The 19,469-nt window shown below is 33.7% G+C and overlaps 3 protein-coding genes across 5 annotated transcripts; all 3 read right to left on the minus strand.

The window, feature by feature from the left end:
- On the minus strand, positions 162-1,880 carry LOC104725634 (acid phosphatase 1-like). Its single transcript, XM_019231683.1, has 3 exons — positions 1,215-1,880; positions 860-1,072; positions 162-530 (listed from the first exon to the last, which is right to left on the minus strand). Exons 1-3 carry the CDS (start codon positions 1,592-1,594, stop codon positions 437-439), a joined length of 687 nt encoding a protein of 228 aa, XP_019087228.1. The 5' UTR covers positions 1,595-1,880; the 3' UTR covers positions 162-436.
- Positions 3,249-7,398, minus strand: LOC104725635 (putative U-box domain-containing protein 53). 3 transcript variants are annotated; one of them, XM_010444308.1, is made up of 10 exons: positions 7,246-7,398; positions 6,405-6,760; positions 6,195-6,319; positions 5,981-6,102; positions 5,699-5,892; positions 5,299-5,609; positions 5,114-5,212; positions 4,640-5,020; positions 3,783-4,547; positions 3,249-3,700 (listed from the first exon to the last, which is right to left on the minus strand). In XM_010444308.1, the coding sequence occupies exons 2-10, from the start codon at positions 6,637-6,639 to the stop codon at positions 3,518-3,520; spliced, it is 2,415 nt and encodes an 804-aa protein (XP_010442610.1). In that variant the 5' UTR covers positions 6,640-6,760; positions 7,246-7,398; the 3' UTR covers positions 3,249-3,517. The 3 variants fall into 3 exon arrangements, with proteins under 3 accessions (XP_010442610.1, XP_019087953.1, XP_019087954.1); XM_019232408.1 differs by lacking the exon at positions 7,246-7,398 and having other exon boundaries at positions 6,405-6,900; XM_019232409.1 differs by lacking the exons at positions 6,405-6,760; positions 7,246-7,398 and having other exon boundaries at positions 5,981-6,095; positions 6,195-6,234.
- LOC104725636 (putative U-box domain-containing protein 53) lies at positions 9,824-12,996 on the minus strand. The gene is made up of 9 exons (XM_019232533.1): positions 12,762-12,996; positions 12,536-12,660; positions 12,323-12,444; positions 12,032-12,225; positions 11,631-11,938; positions 11,441-11,539; positions 10,938-11,327; positions 10,090-10,854; positions 9,824-10,006 (listed from the first exon to the last, which is right to left on the minus strand). Exons 1-9 carry the CDS (start codon positions 12,994-12,996, stop codon positions 9,824-9,826), a joined length of 2,421 nt encoding a protein of 806 aa, XP_019088078.1.

The following is a 19,469-nucleotide window of genomic DNA, read 5'->3' on the forward strand; positions in this document are numbered from 1 at the left end:
TGAATGGTTTGATCATGTTCTTACAGTCCCTTTAAATTTGTAAAAGGTCTTGCTGTTACTGTCTGATGAATGTGTCACAAGGCGTGAGCATGTGTTCTTTTTGGTGAATGGTTTTATCTCTTGTTTCACTTCTAAACATTTGATGTCAAAAAAGAAAAATCTACTCTGTAATCTGTATCTTCTTATTTTCATGGAAATAAGTTAGTAAAACAGAGTATTCTCTGTCAAACTTGTCAAGTTACAAGCGAAAGCAATCCATCTTTAAAAAACACTTTGATTGCTCTAATAATTCTATACAATTTTTCGAAATGTTTTATATAGGTTGTCAAATAAAGCTCTCTTGTCTTCACACACTCTTCAGGGGATATAATACATTGGATTAGCAAGTTTGAAGGATCGTTGCGACATGGAGGTACCCAACAAATCACTCCATTGATCACCTGAATCTAATCCTGTATCCCTCTTTCACCATCTCATCTCTCTTCTCAGATTTGTATAGAGTTGCCAATTTGTGCTGTTCCTCTGGAGATCTGCACATTACATATTTATAACGTCAAAGAAATAAACAAAAGATCGCAACGGCAATGAACTAATTCAAATATGAAACTGAAGATGGTATGTTCTCTAAAACCATCTCCAGAGATCAAAACTAGCATCAAACTTTGCATAACAAACTAACTCATTGCAGGACCTAAGAAATATCTACACTTCAAAGCTATCTCCACAGATCAGAACTAGCATTAACCATTGCAAAACAAACTAAACTCATTTCAGGACCTAGAAAACATCTATACTTCAAAGTTAAAATCCAAGAGCTACAACATCGTTTCTATGAGTAAAGTTTGATTGTTTTTAATACCTGAGGATAAGCTTGTCCCAGTTCTGGAAACCAGCAGCACTGATAAGGTTTTCAACAGTAACAAGCCTGTGACTCTCTTTCCTCCCTGTAAGCAAAAAAACTTTGTACCCCAAATCAACCACTCTTTGGTAAAGCTTCAAGCTTGGTGCTATAGCCGGTGCCACTCCTCTCTCTACCCATTTATCAAACTCCGAATGATCAAAAAGCTCCAAACTACACCCAAAACAGAATCAACAAATCAAGTTATTATTATTCTAACCAAAATTGTCCTCTTTTGTGAAATTTCTCAGGCAAAACAATCAAAAGAACCACATGAACACACTAACATAAACAGAACCAAGTAAAAAATGTATACCCAAAGCCATGGTCAATGTAATAAGGAAGATTAGACAAGAGAGTCTCATCGATATCGAAAACCCAAATATCTTTGCCGTCGCCTGAGAATTCGACGCTGTTGGCAAAGATCAAAGCTTCCTCAGAGACTCTCTCCAGATCGGTGGCGTAGCCTTTACCCATGACGTAGTTCTTAACGTAATCGGCACACTCAACCGGAATCGATTTCCACGGGGCGAGATTGTTCATCTCCGCCGCGAATCTCCAGGTCGTGCAATGCAAATTTACATCTTCTTCGGCAGCTTTCTCGTGCATGCTCTCGATTTCGGATGGGTACTCGAGAATCGAATCGGAGGAGGAGAATAAAGAGACCACCACGAGGACAATCAGATAAATCCTCATCGTAGAATCGCCGGACAACGAAAACCCAATCGGAAAAATACGAAATTTGGGGGTTTCTGAGAATCGAAATTGGGAATTAAGAAACTTGAGTAAAAAATTAGGGTTTATATATAGATGGCAAAATTGCGAAAGGAATCAGAACAAATTCGAAATCCAAAGAGAAGGGAACAAATTTTGATAGTTTCAAAAATTGGATTAAATGGGAATATCGTATCAAAGAAGAAAGATTTGATTTTTAATTTTCAATTTTCAATGGGAGAAATGAAAATAAAATCGGAAGAGTGCTCTGTTTCATTTAAGACAGTGGATGAGATTGTCAAAAGACAGGTCTGGTCGGTGACGTGTAAGAAAAGAAAGCCCAAAAATATTAAAAATACACAAAATTAATTAAAAGAGGAATCTGTTGCTTTCGGGTTCGGATCTTAAAGTGAAATGCAATTGGGTAAATCCGAATATCCGTTGATGGTACATGCAACTATCCAAGTGGTTCTTTTGATGGTGTAATGCCTTTTTTGTCGTTGTTATATCTCACCTGGCAACTGATGTGATATTAAAGATTTGGGTACATATCTTACACATTTGGTTTGGTTTAGTGTCTAATTTAGAGAACCATAGGGCTTTAATTTATTTTCAAGAATCAAGATCGATATAAGTTATTTTAAAAGTTTCTAAAAGTGTTAAAATTGTGTATGTGATGAATTGTATAAAGAATTCCTGATCTGCAAATTTCTTAAAATGATTAAAAATAATAATATTATTTCCAATGAAAGAAAAAAATAGTGAAGTCAAACTCTGATTTTGACAGTTTATAAACATAAAAATTCCAAAAACTCCTTCGAAATTTGGATAGATCATTAATCTAAACGGATACTTGCACGCACGCTAAGCTACGCCTGCCTACGCGTGAATACAGTGTTAATGCCTTAAAGGAATTGATTGTTAATTACGTTTAAGTTTTTTGTAACCAATAACGTGCTTTATACGGACTAATTATTTATTGTTAACCCGTGTTAAACACTGTTTAACATGTTTAAAATTTAAAATCTTTCGTTGACATAAAAGAGCTTTATGTTTGTTTCATTTAAGTTATTTTGACATGTTTACTTCTCGGACAAGACAACAACTGTTCTCACTGATTCAATCATTTAAAACGAAAAAATAAAACTAATTAGCACAAATGTTAATATATATATATGAATTCAAATTGTACAATACTCTCTCTGTTTCAAAATATAAGATGTTTTAGATAAGTTTTTTGTTTTATAATATAGGATGTTTTCAAGTTTTTATGCAACTTTTAGATTAGTTTAGTATTTTATATTATGCAGTATTGTTTCTGATTGGTTGAACTTGTTAAAAATAAAGACTTCTTAATCTACGTGCTTTAGTTAAAACATCCTATATTTTGAAACAGAGAGAGTAGTAATTAGTAAATATAGTGAAATTAGTCGAGTAATCGAAACATTTTTATGCAAACAGGAGACTTCCGACTTTCCGAGACTCAAAATTTCATTTCAAATTTTCTATGCTTTTGTTTCATTCAAATTTTCTAACTAAAGGCGTCCAGTTTTTAGATAAAAACTAAATTAGAAATGAAAATTCAAACACGAGACTTAACAAAATTCTAATCAGATTTTAGATCGAAATGGTTTATCAATCGGTTCATTCCAAATTACATATAATGGTATGCAATTCTATACATTTCAACCAAATCCACAAAGTAAGAATAAATATTTTTTTAAAAAAAATCCAAATGGTATACATTGATAGCCCAATAGAGAGCAAACGAAAAGATAAATAAACCTTACCAAAATAACAAAAACGCCTGTGAGAACATCTCGCCGTTTCTATCGGGTGAAAAAACGCTACGCAGTTTCAAAGAGAGCACCAAAACGGAGCGCGGGTTCTTTTTGTGTTGCTGCCTTACTGATTTCTATTTCTCCATTCAACGATGGCTGCGTAAAGAGTGTGATTGGGCAAAAGGTTCACGTTTTGTAACGGCGAATTAGTCACCGGCGACGTCCTGTGGTTCTCCATCCACTCCACTATAGCTTTCCGGTCATAACTGTACCCATCAGCCGCAATACATGGATCCTTCATCACATCCTGCAACATAACAACATTCTTCTTTAAACTAACCTAATTTCTCTCGCAAGCAAACATATGACGTTATGAACAAGTTATTTACCTTAAGTAATGGGCAGATGAAATGGCTTGGAGGTTGACTCGGGGCAGCGAAGAACGAGTTTTTTGCTTTAGCAGCTACTTTCTTCAAGCTCTCCAATACTGGAAGAACCTGATCTTCCAAATCAGGCCTGTCTTTAGAACGAAGCTCTGTACAATAGAGAGCTAAAGCGGCTAGTTTCCGTGTCTCTTCTATTGGCCAGTTACCCGCTTTTTTATCAAGAAGCTGTATTAACTCATCGTCGTCGTTGTTCTCCATGGCTATTTCTACTGTATATGTCAGTGCCATAGCCGGTTGAGCGGTAAGAAGCTGAAGAATGATCATTCCAAAAGCATAGACGTCTGATTTTGGAGATATCCTTCCTGTTCTTTGATATTCGGGATCGATATAGCATAAGGTTCCAACAGGGCTTGTCTGTTTGTACATTGTGAATTGAGTTAACAATGGATCAACTTGGATCATTGTGGACAGACCAACGTCTCCTACTTTGCTGACAAAGTTGTGATCAAGCAAGATGTTGGCCGGTTTAAGATCTCGGTGGATGATTGGTGTCGGTTTTGATTTGTGTAGGAAAACAAGCGCTGATGCGACTTCCCAAGCGATTCTGAATCGCACAAACCACGGTATTGGTTGACTGTTGTTCACTTGAAACAGTCTATCTTCCAAGCTACCATTTTCCATGTACTCATAGACTAGCGCACCGTGTTCAGGACATGCTCCTAAAAGGAGAACCAAGTGTGGGTGCCTGATCTTGCTCAAGATTTCGAGCTAATAGAGATTAGCGGTAAAAAAAAGTATATTAGCTATCTTTGAAAGAAAACGAGAAAACTTTCAAACAAGAAGAGTTTTTGGTTAGGTACCTCTTGATCAAATTGTTTGGACAGACTGCTTTCAGCGGAATGCAAAACTTTGACAGCAGCAGTTGTATGATGCAGACTGCATTTGTAAACAGCCCCGTAAGCTCCCATACCGATCTTTAGATCTTCAGAGAATGATGAAGTGGCGGTTATGATTTCTTCCCAAGTGAACTCTTGGTATTGCAGCTTAGGAGCTGCAACGGAACTTTCTGCTAGCTTCTCCTTCTCTTTGGCTTCACGGTTCGCCTTTATCTCGGCTTCTCTTCTCTGTGCAGCTTCTCTCTCTTCCCTTCTCTTCTGCTCAAAGTTATGTGTTTCCTTTCCTGCTAACCCCTTAGTTTTGTGTTCCATTAGCGTTAGCTCTTCAAACTTAAGCTCATTTAGCTGAAACATATAAGGGGCAGTTTATTAGACACACAAACCAATTGCTAAAAAGCTTCATCAAATACAACTTTTATAGAGATTCTTCAAGCGGACCTTGCGAGAAGCATCCAACGTTTCTACTTGAGCCTCTGCATACATTTCATGAGCCTGTCTAAGCTCAGCTCTCAACTTTGTAATTTCTTTGAGAGTGTCCTGAATCATTGGAAAAAAATATCACTCCCAAATGTTTTCGATTTCACAAGAGGTTTAAGAACAATCATATCAAAAACATAATTTACCTCGTTGTCTGTGAAATAATCTCCACCTTGAGTAACATTTCCATGTTCATACACAGACATAGAACTCATAGCATCTTTTCTCTCATCAAAATCTCTATATCGAGGATTCCAAGAAACAGTGCGTGATGTTTCAGGGCTGCTTCTCTTGCTTACTTCCTCGGCAGGATCCGATGACATACTTCTAGTTTCATCCGAATCAGCAGAACTAGTTTCCATATGAACAGTAACCCCTCTTACTATTGTCGGGAGATGTTGTAATCTCTTCTTGGACAGAGCATGTGGGTTAGATTTGAGTGCATTTGACATTACATCTAACGAATGTACAATAGAAACCAGAAGAAAATTTAGACTCATGAATCACACATCAGTTTCTGGTAAAAGGATTGATAAAGTTCCAAACCTGAGGGTCCTGAACCAGAAGAACAGCTGGAGGAATCCTCCGTTCTCTCATTACTAGAATCTAGTAAAGTTTCATTCCTCTCCGTGTCTGAAGATAATTTATCTTTTGAAAGAATATAGACTCCTTTTGAGACAACATAGACTGTGCAAAGGTTTGACACAAAGGCTGACAACTTCTCGGTAATATTATGATTCCTGGAATTGTTTCCACACATATCTTCATTTTGAGAAACTCTGTGCAATCAGATAATAAAACCTAAAAGATAATGTTTTAAAGCCATACCTCGACATGGCACCATGAGATGAACGTCCAATGACAAGAATGCTGATCAAATGCTCATTAACCTCTCTGGTTATTGCCACTGCAACACTATTTGATTCGAGCACTTGAAGTTCCACTGCAACCTTTGTTAAAAATATTCAAAATGAGCTTCATTGATCTTTAGCTGTAAGATATCTGATAAAGGAAGACAAAGAAAGCTTGACAAAATTAAAACCTTTTTACGCTCGCACATTTTCTTGAAAGGTTTAAGAAGAGTGTCTTTTGTCTCCTGCATCACTTGTCGTCTATAAGTAGCCGCCACATCCTCTGGTGCCTCGGATACAGAAACCATTTCTCCCGCTTAGGAAGGAAACATAAACCGGTATCAGGCTTGTAAGTAGTCGGACATAAAGTCCCAGGTAGCAAAGATGTCTATGGAACTTACTAGGTGTAGGTAGAGAAGTAATCTTCGGATGGATATGAATCAGCTTGAAAACGACATTTTTGTCAGAACCAAACTTTTTGAGCGCCCACTTAACTACATTCTTGCTTTTATTGCTCCCACTAATAGCTATAGCAATGGTCAGCGATTGAGAAGGAGATGCAAGATCAGAGCTATCCTTCTTAGGGTCAGGCACCGGCTTGGTATCCAGAATTGTTTTTTTGAAAAAATAGTCCATTTCTTCCTATATATTTCTTAGAATTAGTCCAAGCACCGGCTTGTGGAGGCTCTAAAACGTCAGGGCCAGCTCTGCGCAAAGATGGTTTGCAAGGTCATTGCTTATCTTTCCTCCAAGCAACCTGTGTGTCAAAGCCATTTGGAGATATATAAGTCATTCACAACATCACAACTGAAAATGAAGATCCTTGAGACAAAACCAAAACAAAGCTAGACAATGGTCAACGGCTACTATTTGATATCACATTGCTGAAGAAGAGAATGTAAGCTTTTGACAAGAGATTGATTTCAAACAGAGAATGCATCAATCAAGAAATGCTTTGATATTCATAATCAATGTTCTTAAAATCCAATATCTAAACATAACAAAGCAACATTCCAAAGTCAATTTAGATATAAGATACAGCTAGACGATTCAATCCAATCATAGAGAAGAATTTTGTAAATCAGAATTAGTCTCTCAGAACACACGGATTTTTATAGTTTTGAGCTCATAAAGTTTCGAACTTTACAAGAACAAAAGCATGTGACCCATCAAGCCAAGCATGATCACAATCTCTAATAGCAATCTCTAATAGACATGAAAAATTTCATAAATTGGACCTACCTGATATATAAAAGATGTAACTTTAAACTCTGACAGAAGAAGAAAAAGGCTTTCTTTCTCAATTTGACATGTTGTCAAATTGAAAAAATGATGGAATCTCAAAAACTCACACACACAGAGGTATTGATTGATGGAAGAAACACAAAAAGTTCGTGGCTTCGTGCTCCCAATTTCAGAGACAATCATTCTACATAATCTTTTATAAAGCTTCTTTGAATTAATATATTATATACTACTACTTAATACAAAAAAAAGAAAGATAAATTAAGATAACTTGGTCATATTGCATGACTCATGATTATTATTGAAGATTCAATATTCACTATTGTTTATTCACAGAGTTACGTTACAGAGAATATGGTCTCAATTAATTTATCAAAAAAAAAATAAAGAAAAATTCATAAGGTTTTTATCCCTTCAATAATTTTTAAGCGTGTTCTAGAAAAGAAATTTTTTGTTTATATTGATTTGAAAGTTTATGCATTCCTCGACAATCTTAGATTCTTATTAACGGACAATTTGCTAAACTCCTCCATACTTTTTTACTTGTGGTTTCTCACATAAATTAACAAAACTATTAAAATATTAAGAATAAAACTAGAATATTCACCAAACATTTGCATTATATAACTAAATTAAACATTTGCACTAGAATATTCACCAAACATAAAACTAGAATATTCAACATTAAAACGGAAGAAATATTTATTTATTGAGAGTTGGAAAATGTCAATGTCTGTTATTATTGTTATATATATATATAGTTTTGTGCATAACTGGAAATACCTTTTCACAAATACGAAGATATATATACTTATCAATTCATTCTATATATCTTACTATATTAATTGAAAAATATATTTATATAAATAACATTAAAAGTGTAAAAAATTACATTAGAATGTCATTAGAAATAGTAAAAATTATAAAAGATATGATCACTAAAGATAATTAACATAATTTAATTAGGATTTAGAAATATCCATTCGATTAAACAACTAAGATTTTTAAAAATATAATCCGATTTTATACATATTTTTTTGGAAATAATCTCTAGAGCAATAATTTAATTGTAAGTAGGGTGAAAGATCTGTCATAACCATACTTCAATGATGTAAGAACTATATATATATATATATATATATATATATCATTAAGGAAAATGGAGTAAACTAAATAGAGCATCTGATTTGAAACGTGCATCTATATATTTCAAATATGACAACATTATATTATTTCACAACTGTCTCATGTTTACTTAATGAATGTGGGTAGTAAAAAAATACACGCACAAAAAGAAAAGAAAAAATAAATGATACGCATGCTCATGTGTTTACATTTTTTTTTTTTTGTGTGTTTACATCACATACATTAAAATGGTGTTCTGTTAGATTATATTTGCATTAACAATAAATGTCGTCAAGTCCGAAACAATAAAGAAAGATAGACCGTAAACGACGATCTAACAGTTGGGAAGACTTGTTGCATGCTTAATGCAACCAACAATAAACCTCCTTGGCTTCATACTTGCTAAGGTCAATGATGATCATGCCGTTCGAAAACAAAAGCAGTATAAATTAAATCTTTCACTACGGAGTGAAAAATCTGGTTGAGATTACTAATTTAATACTAGTTTATAGTAAAACTAAATTAATAAATTTTGTTGGTCCTTAATAAAATTTGATAAATTAATAATTTTTTAAAAAATATCTTTGTAAAATATGGTTCTAATAATATTATAAATTAATAATCACGTAAATTTATATATATATATAGTGATATAATAATGTATGCTTCCCCTAAAGTTCATATTCATAAAACAATTGTTATGTTGTATTTTTAAACTATAATAATATGAAATACTTTATAAATGTTATAAAAATAGCTATAAAATTTAAATTTTTCAATGTCTAGATATGCATCATTTACATATTAATAGTTTGATAGACTATTAAAATAGTACAATTAATATTATTATTCATAAATTTGAATTTATGGATGTCATGTGTATAAGTGAATTTGTCTATAATATTTGTAATTTATTGTTAATATTTTTTCTAAATATTACAAATTCAGTTTCAAAATCATAAAAATTACAATATCCAAAAGTCTAATCTTATTTTGCTAAAATTATCTTAATTCTTAATTTTAAAATTTTAATAATTAAAAATATATTTACAAATTAATAATTATTAATTTGCACTATAAAACAATAATTATTATGTCCCAACATTATTAATTTATAGAGGTTTTACTGTATACAAAAATATATTAAATGATAATAATTATAACTGAATCTAAATGAATAAGATACGTATTTACTAATTATTATCAATTAACCCTTAGAAACATTTTAAGGATTTAACGTTAGTCTATATGACATGGTAATATGGTATAAACTGTAAATTAAAGTAATCAAATGCGTTCTTCTGTTCTGCCATGTGTACATATAAATAAACCTTACCAAAATAACAAAAACGCCTGTGAGAACATCTCGCCGTTTCTATGGGTGAAAACACGCTACGCAGTTTCAAGAGAGGCACCAAAACGGAGCGCGGGTTCTTTTATTGTGTTGCCTTTACTGATTTCTATTTCTCCATTCAACGATGGCTGCGTAAAGAGTGTGATTGGGCAAAAGGTTCACGTTTTGTAAAAGCGAATTAGTCACCGGCGACGTCCTGTGGTTCTCCATCCACTCCATTATAGCTTGCCGGTCATAACTGTACCCATCAGCCGCAATACACGGATCCTTCATCACATCCTGCAACATAACAACATTCTTCTTTAAAACTAACCTGACTTCTATCGCAAGTAAACATATGACGTTATGAACAAGTTATTTACCTTAAGTAATGGGCAGAGGAAATGACTTGGAGGTTGACTCGGAGCAGCGGAGAGCGAGTTCTTTGCCTTATCAGCAACTTTCTTCAAGCTCTCCAATGCTGGAAGAATCTGATCTTTCAGATCAGGCCTGTCTTTAGAACGGAGCTCTGTACAACAGAGAGCTAAAGCGGCTAACTGCCGGGTTTCTTCAATCGGCCACTTACCCGCTTTTTGATCAAGAATCTGTATTAACTCGTCGTCGTTGTTGTTTTCCATGGCTATTTCCACTGTATATGTCAGTGCCATAGCCGGTTGAGCGGTAAGAAGCTGTAGAATGATCATTCCAAAAGCATAGACGTCTGATTTTGGAGATATCCTTCCTGTTCGTTGATACTCGGGATCGATGTAGCATAACGTTCCAACAGGACTTGTCTGTTTGTACATTGTGAATTGAGTTAACAATGGGTCAACTTGGATCATTGTGGAGAGACCAACATCTCCTACTTTGCTGACAAAGTTGTGATCAAGCAAGATGTTGGCCGGTTTAAGATCTCGGTGGATGATTGGTGTCGGTTTTGATTTGTGGAGGAAAACAAGCGCTGATGCGACTTCCCAAGCGATTCTGAACCGCACAAACCACGGTATTGGTTGACTATTCTTGACTTGGAACAGTCTATCTTCCAAGCTACCATTTTCCATGTACTCATAGACTAGCGCACCATGTTCAGGACATGCTCCTAGAAGGAGAACCAAGTGCGGGTGACTAATCTTGCTCAAGATTTCGAGCTACGTACGAGCGAATAAAAAAGTATCAGCTTCTTTTTAAAATAAAAAAAACTTTCAACCAAGAAAAAGTTTTGGTAGAGTACCTCTTGATCGAATTGTTTCGATAAACTGTTTTCAGCAGAATGCAAAACTTTTACAGCAGCAATTGTATGATGCAGATTACATTTGTAAACAGCACCGTAAGCTCCCATTCCAATCTTTAGTTCTTCCGAGAATGATGAAGTTGCGGTGGTGATCTCTTCCCAAGTGAACTCTTGGTATTGCAGCTTAGGAGCCGCCACAAGGGAACTTTCTTCAAGTTTCTCCTTAGCTTTGGCTTCACGGGTTGCTTTCATCTCAGCTTCTATTCTTTGTGCAGCTTCTCTCTCTTCCCTTCTTTTCTTCTCAAACAACGTCATCTGTGTTTCCTTTTCTGCTAACCCTTTCGTTTTCTGCTGCATTAGCGTTAGCTCTTCAAACTTAAGCTCATTTAGCTGAAACCATAAAGATAAAGGGGGAAAATTTATTAGACACACAAACCAATAGCTAAGAAGATTCATCAAATACAACAAGTTATCCAATTTTTCTACAGATTCTTCAAGCGGACCTTGCGAGAAGCATCCAAGGTTTCTACTTGAGCCACTGCATACATTTCTTGAGCGTGTCTAAGTTCAGCTCTCAATTTTGTAATTTCTTTGAGCGTCTCCTGAAGTTATTGATAACACATATCATTCCCAAATTCTTTCGACTTCACGAGAGGTTTAAGAGAAAAGTACTCTTATGGAGACTTAGTTTACCTGGTCGTCTGTGAAATAATCTCCACCTTGAGTAACATTTCCGTATTCATGGTTGCTAGACATGGACATAGAACTCACAACGTCTTGTCTCTCATCGAAATCTCTAAAACGAGGATTCCAAGAAACACTACGCGATGTTTCAGGGCTATTTCTCTTGCTTACTTCCTCAGACACACTTCTAGTTTCACCGGACTCAGCAGAACTAGTTTCCATAGGAACAGAAACCCCTCTTATTATTGTCGGGAGATGTTGTAATCCCTTCTTGGACAGAGAGTGAGGATTAGATTTGAGTGTGTTTGACAATACATCTAAAAAAAGTACAAAAGAAACCCGCAGAAATATTAATATAAGAGTCATGAATCACAAAATGCATTTGTAAAAGATTGGTGAAGCTTTTTAACCTGAGTTTGGTCCTGAACCTGAAGACCAGCTGGAGGAATCGGTTCTCTCATTACCGGAATCCCTTAAAGTTTGATGCCTCTCCGTGTCTGACGATACTTTATCTTTTGAAAGAAAAGAGACTCCTTTTGAGACAACATAGACTGTGCATAAGTTTGACACAAAGGCTGATACCTGTGCAGTAATATCATGATTCCTGGAATTGTTTCAAACGCATATCTTCAGTGAGAAAACTCTGTGCGATCAGATAATAAAACGTAGAATGATAAAAAAAAAAAGGTTTTAGGCCATACTTTGACAAGTTACCATGTGATGAACTTCCAATGAAAAGGTTGCTGATCAAATGCTCATTAACCTCTCTGGTTATCGCCACTGCAACTCTATTTGATTCGAGCACTTGAAGTTCCACTGCAACCTTTGTTAATAAGATTCATAACGAGTCTCATCAGTCTTTAGACTTTAGCTATAAGATATCTGACAAAAGGTAGACCAAGAAAGACAAAAACCTTTTTCCGCTCGCACATTTTCTTGAAAGGTTTAAGAAGAGTTTCTTTCGTCTCCTGCATCACTTTTTGTCTATAAGTAGCCGCCACATCCTCTGGTGCCTCGGAGATAGAGACTGTGTTTCCCGCTGAGGAAAGAAACAGAAACCGGTATCAAGCTCATAATATATATATATATATATATATATGAAATCTCAGGTGGAGCAGAAGAAATCTTTACAATTCTTACAAGGTGTAGGTAGAGAAGTAAGCTTTGGTTGAACGTGAATCAGCTTGAAAACGACATTTTTGTCAGAGGCAAACTTTTTGAGTGCCCACTTAACTACATTCTTGCTTTTATTGCTCCCACTAATAGCTATAGCAATGGTCAGGGGTTGAGAAGGAGATGCAAGATCAGAGCTAGCCCTCTTAGGAACCTTGTCTGGCTTGTGATCCAGATATGAATTTTTGAAAAAAGAGTCCATTTAGTCCAAGCTCTATGCCAAATGGTCTGCTAAGGCTCTATATTCTTTCCTCGAACCCAATTAGTACAATAGCAATCTGTGTCAAAGCCATTTGGAGATAAGTCATTCACAAACATCACAACTGTAATGAAGATCCTTCCAGACAAAGCCAAACCAAAAAAAAAAAACAAAAACAAAAAAGAGAAATGGTCAACGGTTACTACTATTTGTCATGATATCACATTGCTGAAGAAGAGATTGATTTCAATATCCAAAATTTTAAACATAACAACAAAGCCACATTCCAAAAAAGTCAATTCTAGACGATTCAATCAGTTTTGCAACTCAGAAACAGAACACACGGATTTTTATAGATTTGAGCTCATAAAGTTTCGAACTTCACCAGAACAAAAGCATGATACATAAAAGATGTAACTAAGCTGTGACATAAGAAAAACGTACAAAAGCTTTGTTTATGAATTTGACGTCTTGAAGTCGAAGAAGAGATGGAATCACAAATTCTCACACATAGGCATTGATGGAAGAACACACAAAAAGTTCGTGGCTTCGTGCTCCCAATTTCAGAGACAAATCAATTCCACAGAATCTTATATGGAGCTTCTTAAATTAATACTATATAGTATACAACTACTTTATACAAAAAAAAAAAGAAGATTAATTAAGATAACTTGGTCATATTGCATGACTCCTGATTCTTATTGAAGATTCATTCACTCTTGTTTATTCACAGAGCTACAGAGAAGACGGTCTCAATTAATTTATCAAATTTGTTTTAAAGAAAAGATCATAAGGTTTTTATTCCTTTAATAGTTAAATCGTGTTCTAGTGTGAAAAGTTTATATTGTTTTGAAAGTTTTATGCATTCCTCAACAATCTTATGAAGGATTTCTAACTACATGTATTTTTTTTATTTTCTATTTTTTTTTGAAATTTAGAAAATGTCAGATTTATATTTATAAATATATATAATATAATCCATTTATAATAAAAACGGAAGTAAACAACGTTGTTTTGTACACTATATAATTTTAATGAAACAAATATTCATGTTTATCTATGAATGTGGTCCAAAATGTGGGTGATAGAAAATACCTTAACGAGACGAGAATATTTTATTATGAATGTGGCCAAAATTCTCGTCTCATTCTTTTTTTCTTAGATTTGGAAAATGTCAGATATATATATATATATATTGTGCATAGCTGTAACTACCTTTTCACAAATACGAAGATACTGTATATAAATATTTATGTTTATGTTTACTTATGTTTATGTATGTGAGTGATAGAAAATACACGCACAAAAACAAAAATAAAATCCAGCTCTTCGGAGTTGTGGAAATCATGCAAATTTCCAAGTTTGGCACCTTAGAATCGGTGTTTCTTTTTCTGTTTTTACTTTAAGTTTACGTTTCATATTTAACTGTTTTGTTGTTCTCTGTTTATTCTGTAAATTTTGGTATTTTTTCTGCTACTTGTATTCCCTATAATTTCTGTCACAAATTCAAAAATGATATAAAATTTAATCTTTTACCAAAAAACAAAAAATAAAAAAAACAAAAATAAAAACAAAAACAAAAAGTAGTACGCATGCTCATGTGTTTACATTAAAATCGTGTTCTGCTAGATTTTATTTGCAACTAAAAATATGTGTCGTCATTCGTGAAGTCCTAAAAAAAAGAAATAAGTTAGACAATCTAAATTTTGGGAAACTTGTTGCATGCTTAATACAACAAACGATAAATCTCCGTGGCTTCATATATACTTGATAAGGTCAATGCTGATTCATGCCTTTCGAATGAACCAAGTACAGTATCTATGAATCTTTCACTAGTGAGTGAATAATCTTGTCGAGATTAGAGATTACTAGTTTGTATAAGAAAAAATATTAAAGGATATTTCATTACAATTACAGAATAAAAATACGAGAGTTCGATTCTAGTTTATTAATCAATCAAAATTTCAGGAAAATTTTAAGTCTATAAGAAATATTTATAAAACTAGATAAAAATCTAAGATCTTTAAGAGAATGGAATAGCTAGTAACTACTACTTCTAGTCGATGTATCAAACAAATTACAAAACCATGCACATTAGCCAATTTTTTTTTTTTTTGACTCTCATACCATTTGATGGAGGCAAAATTCCATAATTCGCAACATTTCTTTGTTCAATCTGATTTTTTTTTTAATAGAACCTAATCATTTCGAATTGTTGGGTACTATGATAAAAATCTACCGTACCAACTATCAAGTAACTAGTATATATATTCTTTAGTCCAATTAATAATGTTCAAAATAAAAAAAAATTTGAAAATCCTCAATCCGTACTATATCTTAATCCTAAAATATAAAAATGACTAAAAAAAAAACAAATTAGATACGTATTTATTAGTAGTCCACCCTGCATCAAAACTTATAATCACCAAATAATTTAAGCTATCAATTAATCATTCCCTAATATACTATTTAAAATAAAAAATAATCAACATGATTAGATATTTTAAGGATTTAACATTATACTAGTCCCAAGGACGGTTCATCAGTTCATGGGGTGATCATGTGGAGCATTTGAGTTGCGCAGCACCAGAAAAAAAAATTACCTATATTTGAGGTTGCACATGGACCTAAATTTATTCAGCCTACTAAGTAAACCGTGAAGTAATAAAATCATGTATATATACACAGTAATAAAATGCATTCTTTTCACATAGGTCTGCCATGTGTATATATAATCCTTGTGCATGGCACTTCAAATGAGAGAATATAATACTGAACGGAGACCATACTAAATCATGAATCAATTGTTTCCAACATGGAAAATATTGTGAAAATGGGAATAGAACGACTTACCCTTTATTAGATACATAATGTAGTATATATATAAGCGTGAGAGACCTAGGTTATTAGACAAATAAAGAAAACTTAAGATAATACAATATTATAAATCTATCCCTTAATAAATATATATCCCAATTTAAAAATATCATAAAAATACATATAATGATATATATATATATATATGTATATGTATATAGTTGTTTGTTTGCCCTTAGTTGCTCGCATGACCTACCTTGTCCTCACGTCTTTTTGTCGTCTCTATGATATGGGTATGTGATACTGTAAATATGTGTCCATCTTTCTTTTCTTTTTTTTTTTTTGTCAATAACGCAAATCAATGGATCATATATAGTACATACAACATAGTATGAGCGTGACATATATTTATATTTAGGGAAAGAGACAAGAACATATATTATATATACTGTTTTCAAAAGCCAAAACATATGCAATTTGTCCCCAAAAAAAAACATATGCAATTGAACTTGCATACTGAGAATAATGAAGATCAACAGAACTAAAATTTCTTAATAACAAAAAAAAATAGTACAATGTCAATTTATAGAGTAAGGTATTGTTTTCAAAATGTTATTTCAAAACTTGAATTTTTGTTATGAAGAGTCTTCCTAGAAATAAAATATATACAAAGTAAGAGACATGAATACTTTTCTTCATTGATAATCACACTCTATTACATATTATGATATTTGCGCAAAAAAAAGTAAATAAAATAAAGACAGGTATCATCATAATTTTCATTAGTTCCCTTACACCAACCAAAATTTTTTATTTTTTTAAAGGATAGATTTTTTTTTTTAAAAAGGAAAGGGTACGGTTGAACGTTAATTAATCTAGACTTATATCCGTCCATATATATTTTTCACATCGCTTTGAGAAGTTAAGCACATACAGTATGTATAACCAATAATACCAACCACGAGCATAACCTTGAGGAAATCAAACGGAAAATTTTGCTTGATGTATAAATTCAAAACTACAAGCACTTTGACGATTTGATCATCTTCTTCTTTTCTTTTCACTCTTGTGATGAAAGTGACTTCATTTTTTTTGGGTGAATATAAAAATGTGTATTGTGTATATTGTTCTTTATTTTACACATGTTCATAATCATATTTATATTACACATTAACAAGATGCCTTATAACTTTTAAGTTATTGCTTAATCAACTTAAAAGTCAAGGTTTGATGATGTGATCCATATTCGTTTTTCTAGTTCAAGACCCTTAACTTCTTCGTTTTTTTTTTACCTTTAACTTCTTTCATTGTCCCAATGATCTTAAGGATTTAGAAGTATAATCAGTAGCATCTAAGATAGCCCTGTTTTAGAAATCGTTAGGCGCTAGTCGGGCGGTTGGTGTGGGCCTAGCGCCTAGCGAAAAAATCGGAGATTAAACGGGGATTAATCGGGGACTAGTTTTATAGTTATTTTATTAAATTAATAATAAAATACAAATATATAGCATTAAATATATGAATAATTTTTTTTATGTTAAAAACAAATATCAAATAAAATATAAAACTATATTACTATCTTTAAAATTACAGTAAACACATAAAAACATAATTTTAAAAGAAAATTTAATGATTTTCATTAAAATTTTGTAGATTAGTTATCATGAACTCTTAATTTAAATGTCTAAATAACAAAAATATATATATATATATTTGATTTATATTTGGCTCCAAAAATAATGTATTAAGTGGAAAGTAATCGGATTAGACATGTTATAATCAAATTAGACGGACATAATTAGATAATCGATGGTAGACAGGAATTAATCATTAATCGAGGCGTAGAGAGTGGACCTAGCGAATTTGCGAGGCATAATCGATGTTAGGGAGAGATTTTTAAAAGAGAGCAACATAGTAACACTGATATCGAGCTAAGCTAAAGAGGAGGAGGATAACAAATTTGTGTTATATATAATCATCCGCTGCTGAATGCACAACATAAAATAATGAGATTATATATTAGGGTAAAATTGGGGACGTTTAACATCTTGATTTTTTTTTGGATACTACTACATATAATATGTTTACCATATACAGTATGTTTTTTTTCTGGTAACATTACCATGTTTGATCACTATTATATATATTTTTCTAATTTTCACTCTTGATATGTTTATATTTTATCTCTGCTTAGCATGTATTTGTCATGTATTTAGCTAGAATAACTAGTCGTTTTGCATCAATTTCTAGCCTCTTTTGTACACTTTGCATATTTAGGTAGTTCTTGCATCATCCTTGCATACATTGTGCATTTCGGACTATTTCAGATATCTAGAAGACATCAGGAACACATTGTCCGAGACGCTGTTCGAGTCACCATTAAAGTCCACATCCTTCGAGTCGACCCAACACCATTCGAGTCCACATCCTTCGAGTCGACCCAACACCATTCGAGTCCACGTCCTTCGAGTCGACCCAACACCATTCGAGTCCACCAATCTCGAGTCACCACTCGAGTCATCACTCGAGCCACCAGTCGAGGGATTCAGCTTTCGACGTCTTCACCAAAGTTGTAGAGAATTGAATCATCTACCAATGTTGTTTATTTTAAGCCAATCGGAAGTATGGTTCAAAAGTTATCATCATTTTAGTGGACGCGTATACACCCAACTCGAGCCACTCGTCATGCAACCACTCCACCCCGTTTGAGCCGTTCCATTAGAGTCAGATATAGCTTTCGACGTCTTCATCAAAGTTGTAGAGAATGGAGTCATCTTTCCAATTCCGTTTATTTCAAGCCAATCAGAAGTATGGTTCAAAAGTTATCATCGTTTTAGTGGATGCGTATACACCTAGCTCGAACTGCTGCCTGTCGACTCGACCCTCCACCACTCGAGCCAACACCATCACCCACTCGAGCCACCACTCGTTCGCACATGTCAGGAAGACGTTCCGTCTTACACGCTTCAGGAGATTCCCAAACCGACTCTTGATCTTGTCGTTTTAAGTTTTAGGGATTTACATGTTTTTACTATAAGTACGTTTTGTTAAGTCTTGGCAGAGATATCCTATCTTTTATCTCATTTTGTTCTTAAGGTTTTACCTAGCCTCCAAAAACATTCTCAGACTTTGTATCCAAATATCTTTTAATACATTGAGTATTTGCATTTGATTTTTTCTACAAACTTGTTCTTCTCATTTCTTTTTATCTACTACGCTTATGTTCAATGTTTTCTGGATTTGTATTGTTGATGATGATTTTCGGATCTGAGTAATGTAGTAGTTCTTGAGGATGGGATAGATTAGGTGGAGGATCTTAGGATGTAGGGTGTTTAAGCTTTGATTTCTATGATTCCCTTCTGGACTAGTGTTAGAATTACTAGTTTCTCTCTGATCAATTGGAACTAGGTTTTAGACATTTCCGCACCCAAAAGGTGTTCGATGAAACATCTGACCAACTAGTGCCAGAGACTTACATTCCTAGCCTAAGAGATTAGTTGTCTAGGATGTTTGTTGACGGGAATGAACTTGTTTGTCATGCCATGCTTGATCATGTTTCTCTAGCGAGAGCTAGGTTTGGAAGTGGTTGAGTTTGAGTAGCTTATGTCAAGAGATTGAATTAGCTAAGAAGAGATGTTCATTGTTTAGGGATTGTTTGCTTG

The sequence above is a fragment of the Camelina sativa genome, chromosome 11, assembly GCF_000633955.1.
Source record: "Camelina sativa cultivar DH55 chromosome 11, Cs, whole genome shotgun sequence".
Taxonomy (NCBI): domain Eukaryota; kingdom Viridiplantae; phylum Streptophyta; class Magnoliopsida; order Brassicales; family Brassicaceae; genus Camelina; species Camelina sativa.